This window comes from Chaetodon trifascialis, chromosome 1 (genome assembly GCF_039877785.1).
Source record: "Chaetodon trifascialis isolate fChaTrf1 chromosome 1, fChaTrf1.hap1, whole genome shotgun sequence".
NCBI lineage: Eukaryota > Metazoa > Chordata > Actinopteri > Chaetodontiformes > Chaetodontidae > Chaetodon > Chaetodon trifascialis.
In genome coordinates this window covers 30,123,125-30,145,551 of record NC_092056.1, presented here as the reverse complement: position 1 = coordinate 30,145,551, position 22,427 = coordinate 30,123,125, and the positions used below count along the sequence as shown (strand labels likewise).

The 22,427-nt window shown below is 40.9% G+C and overlaps 1 protein-coding gene across 1 annotated transcript in view; it reads left to right on the top strand.

Moving 5' to 3' along the window:
• Positions 1–22,427, top strand: part of LOC139331967 (mucin-2-like) — a 59,393-nt gene that overhangs the window by 13,685 nt on the left and 23,281 nt on the right. Inside the window, exons 14-27 of the mRNA XM_070963583.1 lie at positions 56–150; positions 240–366; positions 2,837–3,089; positions 3,855–3,904; positions 4,121–4,230; positions 4,353–4,504; positions 4,920–5,058; positions 6,408–6,518; positions 7,197–7,367; positions 8,044–8,280; positions 8,621–8,777; positions 8,927–9,055; positions 9,785–9,932; positions 16,852–17,083. Of these exons, the coding sequence (XP_070819684.1) occupies positions 56–150; positions 240–366; positions 2,837–3,089; positions 3,855–3,904; positions 4,121–4,230; positions 4,353–4,504; positions 4,920–5,058; positions 6,408–6,518; positions 7,197–7,367; positions 8,044–8,280; positions 8,621–8,777; positions 8,927–9,055; positions 9,785–9,932; positions 16,852–17,083 (2,111 nt within the window). The remainder of the gene's footprint in view (positions 1–55; positions 151–239; positions 367–2,836; positions 3,090–3,854; positions 3,905–4,120; positions 4,231–4,352; positions 4,505–4,919; positions 5,059–6,407; positions 6,519–7,196; positions 7,368–8,043; positions 8,281–8,620; positions 8,778–8,926; positions 9,056–9,784; positions 9,933–16,851; positions 17,084–22,427) is intronic.

The window sequence follows — 22,427 nt, the reverse complement described above, 5'->3', positions numbered from 1 at the left end:
TCAGGTCATGTGAGGTTTTGTAACCATTTCATTTCTTTGTGTTACTGTGTCTCAGAGACATATGCCCAGTTCTGGTGCTCCAAACTATCCGATCCCAACGGAGTGTTTGCTTCTTGCCACTCTGTCATTGACCCCCACATATACAAAGCTGTAAGTCCATACACACAAACCTCTAATGACAAATTAACCTACTGAGTGTACTTGCTTAATGTGTCCATGTCAACTGTATCTCTTCACAGAACTGCATGTATGACAGCTGTAGCTGTGAGAAAAGTGAGGACTGCATGTGTGCTGCAGTCTCCTCATATGTCTATGCCTGTTCGGCAGCAGGAGTCCAACTCAGTGGCTGGAGGGACACAATCTGTGGTGGGTAAAACACCAAAGACCATTTTGTTTTCAATAATAAGCCTGGTTATTAATGTGAAACAAAATACCTAAAATAGCAATATTATAACAGTTGCATCAGCACCACGGACACTAAGTTACACAATAAACTTGCAAGACTGTACATGTAGCTCAAGGGTCATTTTAGTCTCTCTCACATATCTATGACTCACACTGGCAAACATATTCTGAAACTGACCCAATATTTTTAACCACCTGAAAGCTCGCAGGCAATTCAAGAAAACAACTCACACCAAAAGCATGAGAGTTATATGATTGTGGGCTTCTTGCTATACTTCAGTGGCTCAGGCTGAGCCTATAAGCTGTAGCCAGTGTTGCACAGATAAATGGACTCTCCTCTATAAACTATTCACTCTGTCTTGCATTACTTGGTCAGGTCCCTCTCAAAATGAGGTTGGAACAACAAATTTTCCTTTTACTTTAGACATTAAATCAGACTTTGTTGACAGTGGGGCCCAAAGTAGCTTGCTGACTTATACAGGCATAAAGTGTGTGCACATGCACACTCACACATATCAGAATAGCATTTCTCACATCTACTTTAATTCCTAACATTACGGTTACCTTCAGTTTCTACAATTTCTTACATTCCAGTTTTTCAATTATTTTATGTAAAAGATAAATAGTCCCACACACTGCCTTCATACAACTATAAAGCTGCTGTGCATAATTTTATGATATGATATAGATATGACTTTAATATAAATGTGATTAATATACATTTTAATATACTGAAAATGTAAATTGAAAAAATATTATCTCTAAAGCTAGTCAGATGCTGGCTGAAAAGAAGATCAGAGTGACCACTGACAAAAACACACAAAACTCTTAGGTTGATATCACTCACATTGTGCAATATAGGAAACTATTCACTATCAGTACTCCAGTCAGGAGTACACCAAAGACCATTTCATTCAATGTGAAATGTCAGTACTGATGGTTCATATTCATATCAATGTGCAATATCAGTATTGTTTGTTCATATTTCATTATTCCTTGTTTATCAAATCAAATCAAATCAAACTTTATTTATATGGCACTTTTCATACTTAAAAGCAACACAAAGTGCCTCACAGAGGCTAAAAACAGCAAAAAAGAAAAAGAAAACCCAGCCCTCCCACCCCAATAAATACATAGAGACATATATAGACATATAGAGAGTCACAGACACGCACGTACGCACCCACACACACACCCACGCACCCATATGGACAAGGCAAGGAATAAGCCACCTTAGGGGGCCATCGACACTGAGAGGGCCCCCAGCCCATTTCATAGTGGACTGTTAGTTTTGATTTTCTCCATTTCCTCTCAGCACTCCTGCAGTTTCTTTTCAGTTGCTTAATTTCTTCATTTCTCCACAGAGGTGTAGGTTTTTTCTTAAATGTTTTTGTTAAAAGAGGAGCCACTGAGTCCAGTGTTGACTTCAGATTACTATTAAAATTGTCAACGATAAATTCACAGGGGGCTGGTAAAATCTCTGCAGGAGTGCTCTGTAAAATCTGGATAAAATTTGCAGCCTCTTCAGGAGTTAGGTAGCGCTTCCTCACTGTTCTCACTGGTGCCTCCCGCTGATTAAAACTGGCAATGTTAAAAAACACACAGAAGTGATCGGACACAGCCAGATCCACGACAGAGGACACACCCACGGACAGGCCATAAGTTATGATCAGGTCCAGGGTGTGCCCCCTGCTGTGGGTCGGCTGCGTAACGTGCTGTTTAAAATCCAGACAGTTTAAGAGGTTTAAAAATTCTCTGGATACTGGGTCCGAGTTGTTGTCAATGTGTAGATTAAAATCACCAACTATTAAAATCCTATTGTAGGTGGTATGAATGATTGATAAGAATTCAGAGAATTCGCTGATAAAAGAGGGTGAATATTGGGGTGGTCTGTAGACCGTTATGCAAAGAATAGGAAGACTGCTAAGAACAATGCTAAATTATTGTCTTTTACTGGTGTCTGTTTTTAATTTTCCTTTAATTGTATTTTATTTTAATTTTTTTGTTTTCTTCTAATCAAAATGTATGATTTTTATGCTTCTGTAAAGCACTTTGAATTGCCTAGTGTGTGTTGCACACAACTCAAAATCAATCTAGTCGATCACCAGCAATCTGTTGTTTGACCATATTATCAGACACAGCCACCTCTTTCACATTTTCATCCCACATTAAGAGCATGCTAGTTAATATACCAATGTTGCAATATAGTGAATACAAAAGAAACATTTGCATAAAACACATATATATCCACTAACAACAATAATAATGCTAATAAGTCACAAAAAAAAGAACTATAATAATGCTTCTGGTAACTACTAATCAAATGCCTGGTCTGGCTATCTGAAACAACAAACAATTAACCTACATAAAAAAAATCTGATTCTACAGATAACGTCTCATTCTACCATTCAACTTTTATCTCTCCCACTAGGCACATTCAGTGCATGTTCACCAGGCCTGGTGTATGACTACAACATGACCTGCTGCGGCCGTACCTGCCGCTCCCTCAGCCAGGCTGACTTCTCTTGTCAGACCAGGTTCACCACAGTGGATGGCTGTGGCTGTGCCGAAGGAACCTACATGAACGAGGAGAAGCAGTGTGTGCCCAGTGAGAGCTGTCCCTGCTATATTAGAGACACCATTGTTCCTGCTGGAGGGCGTCTGAACAAAGATGGCACCACATGGTAAATAGAGAGTGCAGTACAGTGACATCATCAGTTAGTTTACTTTATAGTGAGCTATAAATTGAGATTATGGATAAGACATTGTTGTTCCACTTTAGTGTATTACAGAGCATACATTTTACACTTTGAATTCAGACACTAAACAAGATGGGGAAACGGTGAATGTTAGGTATACAGTTATCTCTGGAAGAGCCATTGTAATGGAGACACGCCTCTACAGCCCCACTAGTAGCTCTGTGCAAGCATTTTGAGATGAGGAGATAATGTTCGCATGGCAGCAAAACCAATCAGTCAATCACTTGCAGTTATCTAAATATATTGTATCCTAGCACTTGTCCAGTTTAGCTGATTAAAAAGGTGCTATATGCAGTTTGCTTGTGTCTGTTGTCACTTGTCACAAATGTGTAATATGATAAAAAAAAAACTAAAAAAAAACTCAGCATATATTTTCATTTATCTGGTATGACTACAAAGAGAGCATTGAGAGTAACCAGATTTTAATGTGTGAACACTCCCAAGTTGGAAAAAATTTACTTTTTTTTTTTTCGTTCTACTAATTCTGCCATGATGTGAAAGCACCAGTACAACTAGCATTTTGTCACAAAGGAAAAATTGGTCAAAAAACAACAAGGAGACAGTCCAAAGGCAAGCTAGAACACTTTGTAGCCAGTCTACAACATCACAGTATGTTATTAAGAGGGATGATGGAAAAAGAATGATGTCAGGATGCCAGCTGATCACATCCCCTCGTATCTGTTCTTACAGCTCCTGCAATAATGGAGTTCTCAGCTGTGCAGGGGGGATGCAAATACAATGTAGGTATTAACATATGGACATACTTAAATCCCCATAATTCTGTAATGTAAACCATATGTGGTTTGAATACTATCATGCTGAACTTCTGAATTTATAGTCATTCATTGTTAAACCCATTAAAGTGTGATAATTGTGGAAGGAATTATGCATATGACTTTGGGAAATTTGACATGATCATAACATGATTTGTCATGAATTTGTTATTTATAATTCAGCCTCAACACAATGCGTTCCCCCCATGGTTTTCCACAACTGCCTCAGTTTGCTGTCTGAGACCAATGGGATTGAGTGTCAGAGGAGCTGCAGTAATCTGAAGGAAAATTGTGTAAGTACAGCATAGCATTCACACACTCACACTCCCATCACACAAGACATACACATGACAAGTAAGCACAGTCCGTGTTTTGTTGACATCCTCTTTTCACCCTCTACTTTGTCTGGATACAGATAAGTAACGGCTGTGTATCAGGCTGCATGTGCCCTGATGGCATGGTGTTAGATGAAGCAGGAGGCTGTATCAACGAGACCAAATGTCCTTGTGTGCACAATGGAGAGACCTACCAGTCTGGACAGACGCTGACTGTAGACTGCAACACTTGGTTTGTACAGTGCTTAAGATACACACTAGTACAGTATGTACCTACATGGATATGCACACGCTAAACATTTCTCTCACAGAGGTTGCCCTACAAACAAACTGCCCTCAGAAATCCTTTAATATATGGCGAAACTAAAACATATTACTAAGAGGAATGTTTTTTTTTTATCACATCCTCTCCAATAACTTCACAATTCACTAATAAATTATATTCAGCTTGAACAATCTGTGATAAAATAGCACATCTGGATTTTCCATGCATATTCCCTGCTGAAAATGTATGCTGTAGTTGTGTGTTTGGAAATGGCATACATTGGTATTAAAAAAAATCCTTTTTAATGATTTTTCCTATTTAATGATTTTTTTTACACAGATTCGCATGAATACAAGTTTGTGTCTGGTCTGTCTCTCCACAGCTACTGCAGTGCAGGGAAGTTCACATGCACTGAATATGAGTGCGATGCAACTTGTCAGCTCTATGGCGATGGTCACTACACCACATTTGATGATAGGAGGTTTGTCTTCAATGGACAGTGTGAATACACACTCTTAGAGGTAAAGTGACAGGTGGACAGATGTACAGTGATTAAACCAAAAAAATATTATCTGATTTCATGCTACACACACTGAGAGTAGTTTTGCACACAAGATGATAAATGGACTGTATTGATGACCACTCAGAGCGCTTTTACAACACAAGTCTGCATTCACCCTGTCACACACATTCATACATTGACTAGGCCACCTGCTTATTGCAACCTTTTAACTTTTCACACACACTCACACACCGATGGCAGGGAGTTGACAGATCGAGTCGATGACATCTTGAGCCACAGTCGCCCACAAAGCAAGACATAGTAAAATTGGTTTCCTCGCTGAGGAGTTAGCAGTGAGCAGCATGCAGCCTGTTGTCTGCAGATCTTATATACTATATATGTTGAAAAAAAAATCCCCCTCTCACCCCCCTCCAGGGGTGGTGTGTGTCTTTTTCCTGAAGCTCAGGTCCTCTGTTAGAGGCCTGGCAGTTTGTGGGTCCTGCGTAGTATCTTAGCTGTTCCAAGGACTGCGCTTCTGCACAGAGACCTCAAATGCTGTTCCTGGAATCTGCTGAAGCCACTGTTTCGGTTTGTGGGTCACAGCCGCAGTGCTCTGATTACCACTGGTATCACTGTTGCCTTTGATCCCCACTTCTTCTTGGCTCGGTCATTCTCCACCACTTTAGGAGGTGTCTCCCATTTTAACCTTGGGGCTCCCAACGGATACTCAGTACAGATGTTTCTGTACACTATGCCTGCCACTTGGTGATGGGGTTCCATGTGCGCTTTTCCTGCCAGCATCTTACACCCTGCTTCTATGTGCTGAACTGTCTCAGGGGCACCTTTGCACAGCCTGCACCTGGGGACTTGTCTGGTGTGGTAGACCTGTGCTTCGCTTCGCTTCAATTCAATTCAATTCAGTTCAATTCAGTTCAATTCAATTCAATTCAATTCAATTCAATTCAATTCAATTCAATTCAATTCAATTTTCCTTTATTAGTCCCACGAGGGGAAATTCCAATATACAGCAGCATCAATAAAGTGGATAGAGTATTGAACAAGTGCAATGCAAATTCAAAACAACAAGTATATATACAAAAGAGTGGGATAAAAGAATAACGTCATCCTAAGAAGTTGTAAATAGTATTTACAGATTGTTATGCACTGTTGCGTTCACTTAGCAGCTCATCTTTGGGGGCCATCTCTGATGCTCATCAGTCCACGGCCTCCCTCAGTGCGCCTAGCATACACTCTCAATGTAAATCCAGCATGTGAATAAACTGAATGACTATTGCAGAAAACATTATTTTATAAATAACTTGAACAATGGTGTCCAGTAATTGCATAATATGTCTGTGCCTTATTCAGGACTACTGTGGCACTGGTCAGAACAGTGGCAGCTTCAGAGTTATCACTGAGAATGTTCCTTGCGGAAACAAGGGATTCACTTGTTCCAGGAGCATCAAGATCTTCCTGGGGGTAAATACTACAAATTTACACTGTCCCCATGTTCTGCCACAAACACTAATCAGAATATCAAATTTGATGTTAAAACATTAAAGTGTTAGGCTAAGATTCTAACTCAAAATGAGAATCTCTGAGACTTATTATTGATATATGATTGATAAGCCTTATGATGCCTTTGAGAAGTTACCACAATAAAATGATTTGGAACAAGCAATATATAGTACAAATAGTATACAGATTTATGTCACCACATAGAATAGAATAGAATAGAATAGAATAGAATAGAATAGAATAGAATAGAATAGAATAGAATAGAATATATAATACTAATGGAATAATAGAATTTCATCCCCTGGTCATGCAATGATGCCAGTGACAATATAGAAAATATTTTCAGGTTATGTGCAGCCTGTGTGAACACTTACACTAAATTGCAGTGCTAGTAAAATGAGAACTTGATATTGCCATGCAGTAAATTTGTATCTGTTCCTTTGTGAGGAAAAAGGCCATTTATTTCCAGGAAACAAAAGTTCCTCCTCACAATATTGCATAAATAAATACCATGTAGCTAACATTTCAGGTGAAAAAGTTAAAAAAAAGTAGAAATTATTTATTGAGCAACTGGTTACTTGTTCATCATCACTTAAATTGTGCACTAATAAAATGCATATTTAATGTTGACATCCACAGGATAGCGAATTCCAATTAAAAGATGAGACCTTCAGTATAATAAAGGGTGGCAGCCAGGGTGTTCAGGAACAGAAGATGGGTATTTTCTTGATGATAAATTTCAAGCCAGGGATATTGCTCATGTGGGACCAGAAGACCAGTATCTCCATTAAACTCAGCGCAAAGTTCCAGGTAAAAAATCAAGTCTGCATGTTTTGATTCAGTCTGGCTTATTGTTACAACATGAGAATCTTCACATAAAGACATTTTGCTCCACAAACGACATCAATATTTTTGATTAATATGTTAACATTTATCATGACTATACACAATGTAAAAGGGGTTGCTCATAGTGCTGAAATCACCCAACTCAGCAACTCTACTGAGCTTTGCACGCACATTTACATTATAGTATGGTTAGTGATTAGCATGTGAACACTGCATCTATCTTAAGAACAGAATATTTTCCCCAGGGTTGGCATTCTTATGCTGCCCGCTTACACACTGGCCATAACTGTCACAACTATGATGGTGGTTGTTTTGATGTTTTCCTGGCCCCTCGAGAAAATTGATCAATTCAGCTTTAAATTGGTTCAAGTTACATGTCTCATAATTTTGGTTTAAAACTTTTTTTATGCTATGCTACGATACTCAGGTATTTTGTAGTCAGCAAATCATGTGCCACTTTCAAAGAGAAGACCAAGTTAAATTTGACATAGTACACAAATGGCATGGGTTTGGTAAATATTACAACAGTGTCAGTACTTTATTTACTGTACAGTAAAGGCATTAAATGAACATGCCAAATTTATGCCTGCGGGGTTAAGGATTATTCACTGATAACAATCACTGGGTTCTTTCTTCTCAGGGTCAAGTGTGTGGTCTGTGTGGAAACTATGATGGCAACAGTAAAAATGACTTCACCACACGCTCCCAGGAGATTGTGGCAGACGTTCAAGAATTTGGCAACAGCTGGAAGATGTCAAATTGCCCATTTCCCCAGGAAACCACTGATCCCTGTAAATCCAACCCCTTCCGGGCAGCATGGGCCCAGGCACAGTGTAATGTCATCTACAGTGACACCTTCAAGAGCTGTCATTTGCAGGTAACAATGGTGATAGCAAACATACTTGCATGGATACACACGTAAACAAATACACTAAAATATCACTTTAACAGCCATGGTATTCAGGAAATTACAGAAATGCTACTGTCTCTCCATCTTTGGCACTAAGTGCTCGTTACTACATCTGTTGGGTGGTCTGTCTATACATCTGTTCGATCAAAATATTGTCCCACCATGACTGTACGGACTGTTTTGCTATCGGTATTGCTATCAAAGCCACTCCTGTTACTACTACTACTACTACTACTACCAACAGAGGACATTTTTGTTACCGTTGACCATTATTATTCTGCTAAACTGTACATATTTTTTGTTCAAGGTTGATCCTGTTCCATACTTTGACTCTTGTAAAAAAGATTCTTGTGCTTGTGACTTTGGTGGGGATTGTGAGTGTCTCTGCACTGCACTGGCTGCCTATGCCAAAGCCTGTAATGAAGTTGGGTCCTGCATTAGATGGAGAACTCCAAAGCTGTGCCGTAAGTTTGGCTACAGGATTTTGGGCACTCTTGGATGCTAAAACAAAAGCAATCAACTGTATCTTTCGCAAATTTAAATATATTTTGTCATATTAAGGAACACCCTGACTTTTTAACGAGCAAAGAAGAACTTGTTTTGTCCCTTGCAGCTATTTTCTGTGACTACTATAACTACCCTGGTGGCTGTGAGTGGCACTACAAGCCTTGTGGAGCTGGCTGCATGAAGACGTGTAAGAACCCATCAGCAAACTGTTCCAACATCATCACTACCCTGGAAGGTATGTTAGACAGATCTTTTGCAATGTAACTTCTTGACTACTGGAATCTGTGTTTTAAGGCCAGGCTTTGAGTGCAAATTAGGCAACTAACTGGGTGATCTTTCCTCTGTTCAAATATACTGTAAAAGTGAATGTCTACCAGATGTGCTTTTAATTCAGTATTTAGACATGTGTTTTAGAGCCACCATACTCAGTATTGCTGTTTTCACCACTGGGCATGGAGAGAAAGCTAATGGCATTTTCTGGTGGTCTCTTCTGTTTCACGTATTTCTGATATGAATATGCTTGCAAGCCTTTTTCTGATTCAAATCAACAATTTGAAGGAGAGATCATGACTGAAGCAAAACTCCCAATCTCCCAGTCTGCATACAAATGTGCTTGGTTTTGGAATCCAACAAATGGGTACATTATATTTAATGGGGTGGCGGTGGGTTAGGAGGTAAATAGGGTTGTCCACAGGGCACAGGGTTGGTGGGTTAATACCCAGCAATTCCTGTCCACATATCAAAATGTCTTTGGGCTAAACCCCAAATCTCAAGGGTAAGACCTGCACCTCACATGGTACCTCGCTGCCATCAGTGTGTGTCAATCTGTGTGTAAATGGATGATGGATCAGCAAATTGTACCCATATAGCACTTTGGAAAGAAGCACAGTTTGAGCGCAACAGTTTAACATTTTGCCATACTTGTATTTCTACTGAGGTTAATCAGAATGTTTTAATGTTGCAGGCTGCTATCCACAGTGTCCCCCAGCCCAGCCCTTCTTTAATGAAGACACTATGAAATGTGTCTCCTGGGACCAATGTGGCTGCTATGATGACAATGGCTCCCATCACAGCATAGGAAACACGGTTCCATCGAACAACTGTTTCACTTGGTATGTCTCATACAGAGGATTTATCTTCATTCCAAGGGCGTAGCACACAGTAGGCATTGATGCACATACCACATTTGGACATGCACACTATTGATGTAATATATTGTAACTGAGTAGAAACTATACCATTTTTAGAGTAATTATATCCCCACTTTGACCAATCAGTGTAGGGTGTCAGTGTTGACAGACCAATAAAATATCCACTGACCACTGAATCATTGACAGTATGCAATGTATGGATGGATACCTTAATACATGATCCACAAGTACAATGGTCAGAGAATTCTAATCTCCTGTCCTACCCCCTTTGAAGTATTATGACAATGGAAGCAGGCCCTTTCGTTAAAACAATGTCAAAGTTATATCTTAATAGACTGCATACAATCACCCTTAGAAGGTCTCGTCTCTCACCTGGTAGAAATTAATAATACTTAAATGATGTTTTACCATTGTGGATTTGGACTGTCTAATATCTTTGGAAAAGTTACACTTAGTTGTTACAAACACAAAAAAGTTAAAGCCCTCTATTGTAAACCATTTGAATTGTTGCTGTACATCTGGGTTATTCATATTGTCTGCAGTAGAAAAAGAATAGTTACATAGCACTAGAAAATATTTCTTTAATTTTGCTATTGTTCAGAAAAGGTAATGATCTCATAGTCACCCAATTTCTTTAATTTATGCAGACATTAAGTTATATTTCAAGGTCCTAGCCAAATGGTGTTTGGCTGGATTGAATAGGAGTTTTTATGGTTAGTTTTAGAACAATTTTGTTTGAGGAGAAATGTAGCTGTTTTTGAATCTATCTATCTATCTATCTATCTATCTATCTATCTATCTATCTATCTATCTATCTATCTATCTATCTATCTATCTATCTCAAAGAGCAATGAACTGACCAAAACTTCTTTCTATTTCAAAGCTCCTGTACAGTCTCTGGAATAAAATGCATCTACAATGTGAACAGTAAGTCACTGACACTGACAGTGTATTTATTTATCTATTTATCAATGTAAGTAGTACACACACTCACACACACACACACACATTAAAACAGTTAACAAAAACATAAATGCAATAATTTTGTTTTATGCTGGCTTAAAAGATCTTAGACTTTTTTGGGCACACAAAAGCATTTTTTCTGAGATATGTTCACAAATTTTATTAAATCCATTATATCAAGAATTTGTCCATTGCCAATTTAATCAGTTCAGCTGACATGATTGGCCAATCAAGATGCTGTTTAAACAGCATGATTTTTACACAGGTAGGCCTTGGAGTGGTCACAATAACAGGAAACTCAAAAATGTGCAGTTTTATGTTGGAAAAGAAATTTACAGTGGGGCAAAAAAGTATTTAGTCAGCCACCAATTGTGCAAGTTCTCCCACTTAAAAAGATGAGAGGCCTGTAATTTTCATCATAGGTATACCTCAACTATGAGAGACAAAATGAGAAAAAAAAAATCCAGAACATTGTCTGATTTTTAAATAATTTATTTGCAAATTATGGTGGAAAATAAGTATTTGGTCAATAACAAAAGTTCATCTCAATACTTTGTTATATACCCTTTGTTGGCAATGACAGAGGTCAAACATTTTCTGTAAGTCACAAGGTTTTCACACACTGTTGCTCATATTTTGGCCCATTCCTCCATGCAGATCTCCTCTAGATGTGATGCAGTGATGTTTTGGGGCTGTCAATGGGCAACACGGACTTTCAACTCCCTCCAAAGATTTTCTATGGGGTTGAGAACTGGAGACTGGCTAGGCCACTCCAGGACCTTGAAATGCTTCTTACGAAGCCACTCCTTTGTTGCCCAGGCGGTGTGTTTGGGATCATTGTCATGCTGAAAGACCCAGCCATGTTTCATCTTCAATGCCCTTGCTGATGGAAGGAGATTTTCACTCAAAATCTCACGATACATGACCCCATTCATTCTTTCCTTTACACGGATCAGTCGTCCTGGTCCCTTTGCAGAAAAACAGCCCCAAAGCATGATGTTTCCACCCCCATGCTTCACAGTAGGTATGGTGTTCTTTGGATGCAACTCAGCATTCTTTCTCCTCCAAACACGACAAGTTGAGTTTTTTGGTTTCATCTGACCATATGACATTCTCCCAATCCTCTTCTGGATCATCCAAATGCTCTCTAGCAAACTTCAGACGGGCCTGGACATGTACTGGTTTAAGCAGGGGGACACGTCTGGCACTGCAGGATTTGAGTCCCTGGCGGCGTAGCCTTTGTTACTTTGGTCCCAGCTCTCTGCAGGTCATTCACTAGGTCCCCCCGTGTGGTTCTGGGATTTTTGCTCACCGTTCTTGTGATCATTTTGACCCCACGGGGTGAGATCTTGCGTGGAGCCCCAGATTGAGGGAGATTATCAGTGGTCTTGTATGTCTTCCATTTTCTAATAATTGCTCCCACAGTTGATTTCTTCACACCAAGCTGTTTACCTATTGCAGATTCAGTCTTCCCAGCCTGGTGCAGGTCTACAATTTTGTTTCTGTTGTCCTTTGACAGCTCTTTGGTCTTAGTGGAGTTTGGAGTGTGACTGTTTGAGGTTGTGGACAGGTGTCTTTTATACTGATAACGAGTTCAAACAGGTGCCATTAATACAGGTAATGAGTGGAGGACAGAGGAGCCTCTTAAAGAAGAAGTTACAGGTCTGTGAGAGCCAGAAATCTTGCTTGTTTGTAGGTGACCAAATACTTATTTTACCAAGGAATTTACCAATTAATTCATTAAAAATCCTACAATGTGATTTCCTGGATTCTTTCCCCCCATTCTGTCTCTGATAGTTGAAGTGTACCTATGATGAAAATTACAGGCCTCTCATCTTTTTAAGTGGGAGAACTTGCACAATTGATGGCTGACTAAATACTTTTTTGCCTCACTGTAACTAAAAGGCACTAAACTATGGATTTCATAGTTCATGACTTGTACTGCTGATATGCATTTTTAGGAGGTTGCAGAAAACCAGTCAGTATCTGGTTACCCTTTGCCTCATGTAGTGCAACACACCTCTTTTGCACAGAGTTCATCAGGTTGTTGATTGTGGCCTGTTGAATGTTGGTCTAGTCCTTTTTGATGGTGGAGTTTTGTTGTGACCAGGCCAAGGCATTCATGTTGAATAAGAATGATGTTTAATCAGCATTTTGAAAAACCATACCTGAAAGGGGAGGGATTATCTTAGCAGAAAAAAGAATATGGATGATGGATATTCAAAAGATGATACTCTCAATCGACAGATTGCTCATGCGTCATTAATGGAGTGACCTACAAATATGGGGAAACCATCTACAACACTACAGATGTCTTTGACAACTGCATCACAGCTGTCTGTGGGGCCAATGGAACCATAACCAGAAACATCAAGCCATGCTTAACGACTGCCACTGCAGGTCCTACAACAAGGCCGTTTACATTCAGCACAGTTGGAAAAATTACATCAGGTAAGAAAATCAGAACAATACATATTTCAACACTTTCTTTATAATACACAGTTGACACAATTTCTGATATTAACACAGTTCTTACGACATCACCATCAACAACTACAAATGGAACCACATCTAAACCTGGAGGGCCAACTACAACAAAAGAAACAACAGTAACTGCAGTAACTACAGTTACAACCTCGACCACCGCTGTCATTGAAAATACAACCTCTGTACCAGCTGTCACAACAACAAGTTCAGAAACAACAGTTGTAACATCAAAACCATCTGTTACTACTTCCACTACTCAGTTACAAACAACCACAACCAGAGGAACTGAAACAACATCAGAGGCAACAACTGTCAGGGTTGGAACAACAACATCACCTGAAGTCACCACTGGCCCAGTTACAACGTCGACCACCTCTGTCATTGAAACTACAACCTCTGTACCAGCTGTCACAACAACAAGTTCAGAAACAACAGTTGTAACATCAAAACCAACTGTTACGACATCAACTACTAAATTACAAACAACCACAACGAGCGGAACTGAAACAACATCAGAGGCAACAAGTGTCAGGGTTGGAACAACAACACCACCTGAAGTCACCACTGGCCCAGTTACAACCTCGACCACCACTGTCGTTGAAACTACAACCCCTGTACCAGCTGTTACAACAACAAGTTCAGAAACAACAGTTGTATCGCAACCATCTGCTACGACATCAACTACTAAATTACAAACAACCACAACCAGAGGAACTGAAACAACATCAAAAGCAACAACAGTCAGGGTTGAAACAACAACGTCACCTGAAGTCACCACTGGCCCAGTTACAACCTCGACCACCCCTATTGTTGAAACTACAACCTCTGTACCAGCTGTCACAACAACAAGTTCAGAAACAACAGTTGTAACATCAAAACCATCTGTTACGACATCAACTACTAAATTACAAACAACCACGACCAGAGGAACTGAAACAACATCAGAAGCAACAACTGTCAGGGTTGGAACAACAACACCACCTGAAGTCACCACTGGCCCAGTGACAACGTCGACCACCTCTGTCATTGAAACTACAACCTCTTTACCAGCTGTCACAACAACAAGTTCAGAAACAACAGTTGTAACATCAAAACCAACTGTTACGACATCAACTACTAAATTACAAACAACCACAACCAGAGGAACTGAAACAACATCAGAAGCAACAACAGTCAGGGTTGAAACAACAACAACACCTGAAGTCACCACTGGCCCAGTTACAACCTCGACCACCCCTATTGTTGAAACTACAACCTCTGTACCAGCTGTCACAACAACAAGTTCAGAAACAACAGTTGTAACATCAAAACCAACTGTTACGACATCAACTACTAAATTACAAACAACCACAACCAGAGGAACTGAAACAACATCAGAAGCAACAACTGTCAGGGTTGGAACAACAACATCACCTGAAGTCACCACTGGCCCAGTTACAACCTCCACCACCCCTGTTGTTGAAACTACAACCTCTTTACCAGCTGTCACAACAACAAGTTCAGAAACAACAGTTGTAACATCAAAACCAACTGTTACGACATCAACTACTAAATTACAAACAACCACAACAAGAGGAACCACAGCTAAACCCACTGAAACAACATCAGAAGCCACAACTGTCATAGTTGAGAAAACAACATCACTTAAAGTCAGCACTGGCCCAGTTACTGCTACTACCACAGCTTCTTCTGGAACTACAACCTCAATAAAAGGCTTCACAACAAGCCCTGAAACAACAGTCGGTGTTGTTACAGGAGTGCGACAATCAACGACTGTCGTTACACAACCTTCTGTTTTGAACACGACATCTCATGCAAGTTCAACTACAACAGGAACAACATCAGAAGCAACAACTATCACAGTTGGAACAACAACACCACCTCAAGTCACCACTGGCCCAGTTACAACCTCGACCACCCCTGTTGTTGAAACTACAACCTCTGTACCAGCTGTCACAACAACAAGTTCAGAAACAACAGTTGTAACATCAAAACCATCTGTTACGACATCAACTACTAAATTACAAACAACCACAACCAGAGGAACTGAAACAACATCAGAGGCAACAAGTGTCAGGGTTGGAACAACAACACCACCTGAAGTCACCACTGGCCCAGTTACAACCTCCACCACCACTGTCGTTGAAACTACAACCCCTGTACCAGCTGTTACAACAACAAGTTCAGAAACAACAGTTGTATCGCAACCATCTGCTACGACATCAACTACTAAATTACAAACAACCACAACCAGAGGAACTGAAACAACATCAGAAGCAACAACAGTCAGGGTTGAAACAACAACGTCACCTGAAGTCACCACTGGCCCAGTTACAACGTCGACCACCTTTGTCGTTGAAACTACAACCTCTTTACCAGCTGTCACAACAACAAGTTCAGAAACAACAGTTGTAACATCAAAACCATCTGTTACGACATCAACTACTAAATTACAAACAACCACAACCAGAGGAACTGAAACAACATCAGAGGCAACAACTGTCAGGGTTGGAACAACAACACCACCTGAAGTCACCACTGGCCCAGTTACAACTGCAACCACCACTATCATTGAAACTACAACCTCTGGACCAGCTGTCACAACAACAAGTTCAGAAACAACAGTTGTAACATCAAAACCATCTGTTACGACATCAACTACTAAATTACAAACAACCACAACCAGAGGAACCACAACTACACCCACTGAAACAACATCAGAAGCAACAACTGTCAGGGTTGGAACAACAACACCACCTGAAGTCACCACTGGCCCAGTTACAACCTCCACCACCCCTGTTGTTGAAATTACAACCTCTGTACCAGCTGTCACAACAACAAGTTCAGAAACAACAGTTGTAACATCAAAACCATCTGTTACGACATCAAATACTAAATTACAAACAACCACAACCAGAGGAACCACAACTACACCCACTGAAACAACATCAGAAGCAACAACTGTCAGGGTTGGAACAACAACATCACCTGAAGTCACCACTGGCCCAGTTACAACTGCAACCACCACTATCGTTGAAACTACAACCTCTGGACCAGCTGTCACAACAACAAGTTCAGAAACAACAGTTGTAACATCAAAACCATCTGTTACGACATCAACTACTAAATTACAAACAACCACAACCAGAGGAACCACAACTACACCCACTGAAACAACATCAGAAGCAACAACTGTCAGGGTTGGAACAACAACAACACCTGAAGTCACCACTGGCCCAGTTACAACCTCCACCACCCCTGTTGTTGAAATTACAACCTCTGTACCAGCTGTCACAACAACAAGTTCAGAAACAACAGTTGTAACATCAAAACCATCTGTTACAACATCAACTACTAAATTACAAACAACCACAACGAGAGGAACCACAGCTAAACCCACTGAAACAACATCAGAAGCAACAACTGTCAGGGTTGGAACAACAACACCACCTGAAGTCACCACTGGCCCAGTTACAACTGCGATCACCACTATCGTTGAAACTACAACCTCTGGACCAGCTGTCACAACAACAAGTTCAGAAACAACAGTTGTAACATCAAAACCATCTGTTACGACATCAACTACTAAATTACAAACAACCACAACGAGAGGAACCACAACTACACCCACTGAAACAACATCAGAAGCAACAACTGTCAGGGTTGGAACAACAACATCACCTGAAGTCACCACTGGCCCAGTTACAACCTCCACCACCCCTGTTGTTGAAACTACAACCTCTGTACCAGCTGTCACAACAACAAGTTCAGAAACAACAGTTGTAACATCAAAACCATCTGTTACAACATCAACTACTAAATTACAAACAACCACAACCAGAGGAACCACAACTAAACCCACTGAAACAACATCAGAAGCAACAACTGTCAGGGTTGGAACAACAACACCACCTGAAGTCACCACTGGTCCAGTTACAACTGCGACCACCACTATCGTTGAAACTACAACCTCTGGACCAGCTGTCACAACAACAAGTTCAGAAACAACAGTTGTAACATCAAAACCATCTGTTACGACATCAACTACTAAATTACAAACAACCACAACGAAAGGAACCACAGCTAAACCCACTGAAACAACATCAGAAGCAACAACTGTCAGGGTTGGAACAACACCACCTGAAGTCACCACTGGCCCAGTTACAACCTCCACCACCCCTGTTGTTGAAATTACAACCTCTGTACCAGCTGTCACAACAACAAGTTCAGAAACAACAGTTGTAACATCAAAACCATCTGTTACAACATCAACTACTAAATTACAAACAACCACAACGAGAGGAACCACAGCTAAACCCACTGAAACAACATCAGAAGCAACAACTGTCAGGGTTGGAACAACAACAACACCTGAAGTCACCACTGGCCCAGTTACAACCTCCACCACCCCTGTTGTTGAAATTACAACCTCTGTACCAGCTGTCACAACAACAAGTTCAGAAACAACAGTTGTAACATCAAAACCATCTGTTACAACATCAACTACTAAATTACAAACAACCACAACGAGAGGAACCACAGCTAAACCCACTGAAACAACATCAGAAGCAACAACTGTCAGGGTTGGAACAACAACACCACCTGAAGTCACCACTGGCCCAGTTACAACTGCGATCACCACTATCGTTGAAACTACAACCTCTGGACCAGCTGTCACAACAACAAGTTCAGAAACAACAGTTGTAACATCAAAACCATCTGTTACGACATCAACTACTAAATTACAAACAACCACAACCAGAGGAACCACAACTACACCCACTGAAACAACATCAGAAGCAACAACTGTCAGGGTTGGAACAACAACATCACCTGAAGTCACCACTGGCCCAGTTACAACCTCCACCACCCCTGTTGTTGAAACTACAACCTCTGTACCAGCTGTCACAACAACAAGTTCAGAAACAACAGTTGTAACATCAAAACCATCTGTTACGACATCAACTACTAAATTACAAACAACCACGACCAGAGGAACTGAAACAACATCAGAAGCAACAACTGTCAGGGTTGGAACAACAACACCACCTGAAGTCACCACTGGTCCAGTTACAACTGCGACCACCACTATCGTTGAAACTACAACCTCTGGACCAGCTGTCACAACAACAAGTTCAGAAACAACAGTTGTAACATCAAAACCATCTGTTACGACATCAACTACTAAATTACAAACAACCACAACCAGAGGAACCACAACTAAACCCACTGAAACAACATCAGAAGCAACAACTGTCAGGGTTGGAACAACAACACCACCTGAAGTCACCACTGGCCCAGTTACAACTGCGACCACCCCTGTTGTTGAAACTACAACCTCTGTACCAGCTGTCACAACAACAAGTTCAGAAACAACAGTTGTAACATCAAAACCATCTGTTACGACATCAACTACTAAATTACAAACAACCACGACCAGAGGAACTGAAACAACATCAGAAGCAACAACTGTCAGGGTTGGAACAACAACACCACCTGAAGTCACCACTGGTCCAGTTACAACTGCGACCACCACTATCGTTGAAACTACAACCTCTGGACCAGCTGTCACAACAACAAGTTCAGAAACAACAGTTGTAACATCAAAACCATCTGTTACGACATCAACTACTAAATTACAAACAACCACGACCAGAGGAACTGAAACAACATCAGAAGCAACAACTGTCAGGGTTGGAACAACAACACCACCTGAAGTCACCACTGGCCCAGTGACAACGTCGACCACCTCTGTCATTGAAACTACAACCTCTTTACCAGCTGTCACAACAACAAGTTCAGAAACAACAGTTGTAACATCAAAACCATCTGTTACGACATCAACTACTAAATTACAAACAACCACGACCAGAGGAACTGAAACAACATCAGAAGCAACAAGTGTCAGGGTTGGAACAACAACACCACCTGAAGTCACCACTGGTCCAGTGACAACGTCGACCACCTCTGTCGTTGAAACTACAACCTCTTTACCAGCTGTCACAACAACAAGTTCAGAAACAACAGTTGTAACATCAAAACCATCTGTTACGACATCAACTACTAAATTACAAACAACCACAACCAGAGGAACCACAACAAAACCCACTGAAACAACATCAGAAGCAACAACTGTCAGGGTTGGAACAACAACACCACCTGAAGTCACCACTGGCCCAGTTACAACTGCGACCACCCCTGTTGTTGAAACTACAACTTCTGTATCAGCTGTCACAACAACAAGTTCAGGAACAACAGTTGTAACATCAAAACCATCTGTTACAACATCAACTACTAAATTACAAACAACCACAACAAGAGGAACCACAGCTAAACCCACTGAAACAACATCAGAAGCAACAACTGTCAGGGTTGGAACAACAACACCACCTGAAGTCACCACTGGCCCAGTTACAACTGCGATCACCACTATCGTTGAAACTACAACCTCTGGACCAGCTGTCACAACAACAAGTTCAGAAACAACAGTTGTAACATCAAAACCATCTGTTACGACATCAACTACTAAATTACAAACAACCACAACCAGAGGAACCACAACTACACCCACTGAAACAACATCAGAAGCAACAACTGTCAGGGTTGGAACAACAACATCACCTGAAGTCACCACTGGCCCAGTTACAACCTCCACCACCCCTGTTGTTGAAACTACAACCTCTGTACCAGCTGTCACAACAACAAGTTCAGAAACAACAGTTGTAACATCAAAACCATCTGTTACGACATCAACTACTAAATTACAAACAACCACGACCAGAGGAACTGAAACAACATCAGAAGCAACAACTGTCAGGGTTGGAACAACAACACCACCTGAAGTCACCACTGGTCCAGTTACAACTGCGACCACCACTATCGTTGAAACTACAACCTCTGGACCAGCTGTCACAACAACAAGTTCAGAAACAACAGTTGTAACATCAAAACCATCTGTTACGACATCAACTACTAAATTACAAACAACCACAACCAGAGGAACCACAACTAAACCCACTGAAACAACATCAGAAGCAACAACTGTCAGGGTTGGAACAACAACACCACCTGAAGTTACCACTGGCCCAGTTACAACCTCGACCACCCCTGTTGTTGAAACTACAACCTCTGTACCAGCTGTCACAACAACAAGTTCAGAAACAACAATTGTAACATCAAAACCATCTGTTACGACATCAACTACTAAATTACAAACAACCACAACGAAAGGAACCACAGCTAAACCCACTGAAACAACATCAGAAGCAACAACTGTCAGGGTTGGAACAACAACACCACCTGAAGTCACCACTGGCCCAGTTACAACTGCGACCACCCCTGTTGTTGAAACTACAACTTCTGTATCAGCTGTCACAACAACAAGTTCAGAAACAACAGTTGTAACATCAAAACCATCTGTTACGACATCAACTACTAAATTACAAACAACCACAACCAGAGGAACCACAATTACACCCACTGAAACAACATCAGAAGCAACAACTGTCAGGGTTGGAACAACAACATCACCTGAAGTCACCACTGGCCCAGTTACAACCTCCACCACCCCTGTTGTTGAAACTACAACCTCTCTACCAGCTGTCACAACAACAAGTTCAGAAACAACAGTTGTAACATCAAAACCATCTGTTACAACATCAACTACTAAATTACAAACAACCACAACCAGAGGAACCACAGCTAAACCCACTGAAACAACATCAGAAGCAACAACTGTCAGGGTTGGAACAACAACACCACCTGAAGTCACCACTGGCCCAGTTACAACTGCGACCACCACTATCGTTGAAACTACAACCTCTGGACCAGCTGTCACAACAACAAGTTCAGAAACAACAGTTGTAACATCAAAACCATCTGTTACGACATCAACTACTAAATTACAAACAACCACAACCAGAGGAACCACAACTACACCCACTGAAACAACATCAGAAGCAACAACTGTCAGGGTTGGAACAACAACATCACCTGAAGTCACCACTGGCCCAGTTACAACCTCCACTACCCCTTTTGTTGAAATTACAACCTCTGTACCAGCTGTCACAACAACAAGTTCAGAAACAACAGTTGTAACATCAAAACCATCTGTTACAACATCAACTACTAAATTACAAACAACCACAACGAGAGGAACCACAGCTAAACCAACTGAAACAACATCAGAAGCAACAACTGTCAGGGTTGGAACAACAACACCACCTGAAGTCACCACTGGCCCAGTTACAACTGCGACCACCCCTGTTGTTGAAACTACAACCTCTGTACCAGCTGTCACAACAACAAGTTCAGAAACAACAATTGTAACATCAAAACCATCTGTTACGACATCAACTACTAAATTACAAACAACCACAACGAAAGGAACCACAGCTAAACCCACTGAAACAACATCAGAAGCAACAACTGTCAGGGTTGGAACAACAACACCACCTGAAGTCACCACTGGCCCAGTTACAACTGCGACCACCCCTGTTGTTGAAACTACAACTTCTGTATCAGCTGTCACAACAACAAGTTCAGAAACAACAGTTGTAACATCAAAACCATCTGTTACGACATCAACTACTAAATTACAAACAACCACAACCAGAGGAACCACAATTACACCCACTGAAACAACATCAGAAGCAACAACTGTCAGGGTTGGAACAACAACATCACCTGAAGTCACCACTGGCCCAGTTACAACCTCCACCACCCCTGTTGTTGAAACTACAACCTCTCTACCAGCTGTCACAACAACAAGTTCAGAAACAACAGTTGTAACATCAAAACCATCTGTTACAACATCAACTACTAAATTACAAACAACCACAACCAGAGGAACCACAGCTAAACCCACTGAAACAACATCAGAAGCAACAACTGTCAGGGTTGGAACAACAACACCACCTGAAGTCACCACTGGCCCAGTTACAACTGCGACCACCACTATCGTTGAAACTACAACCTCTGGACCAGCTGTCACAACAACAAGTTCAG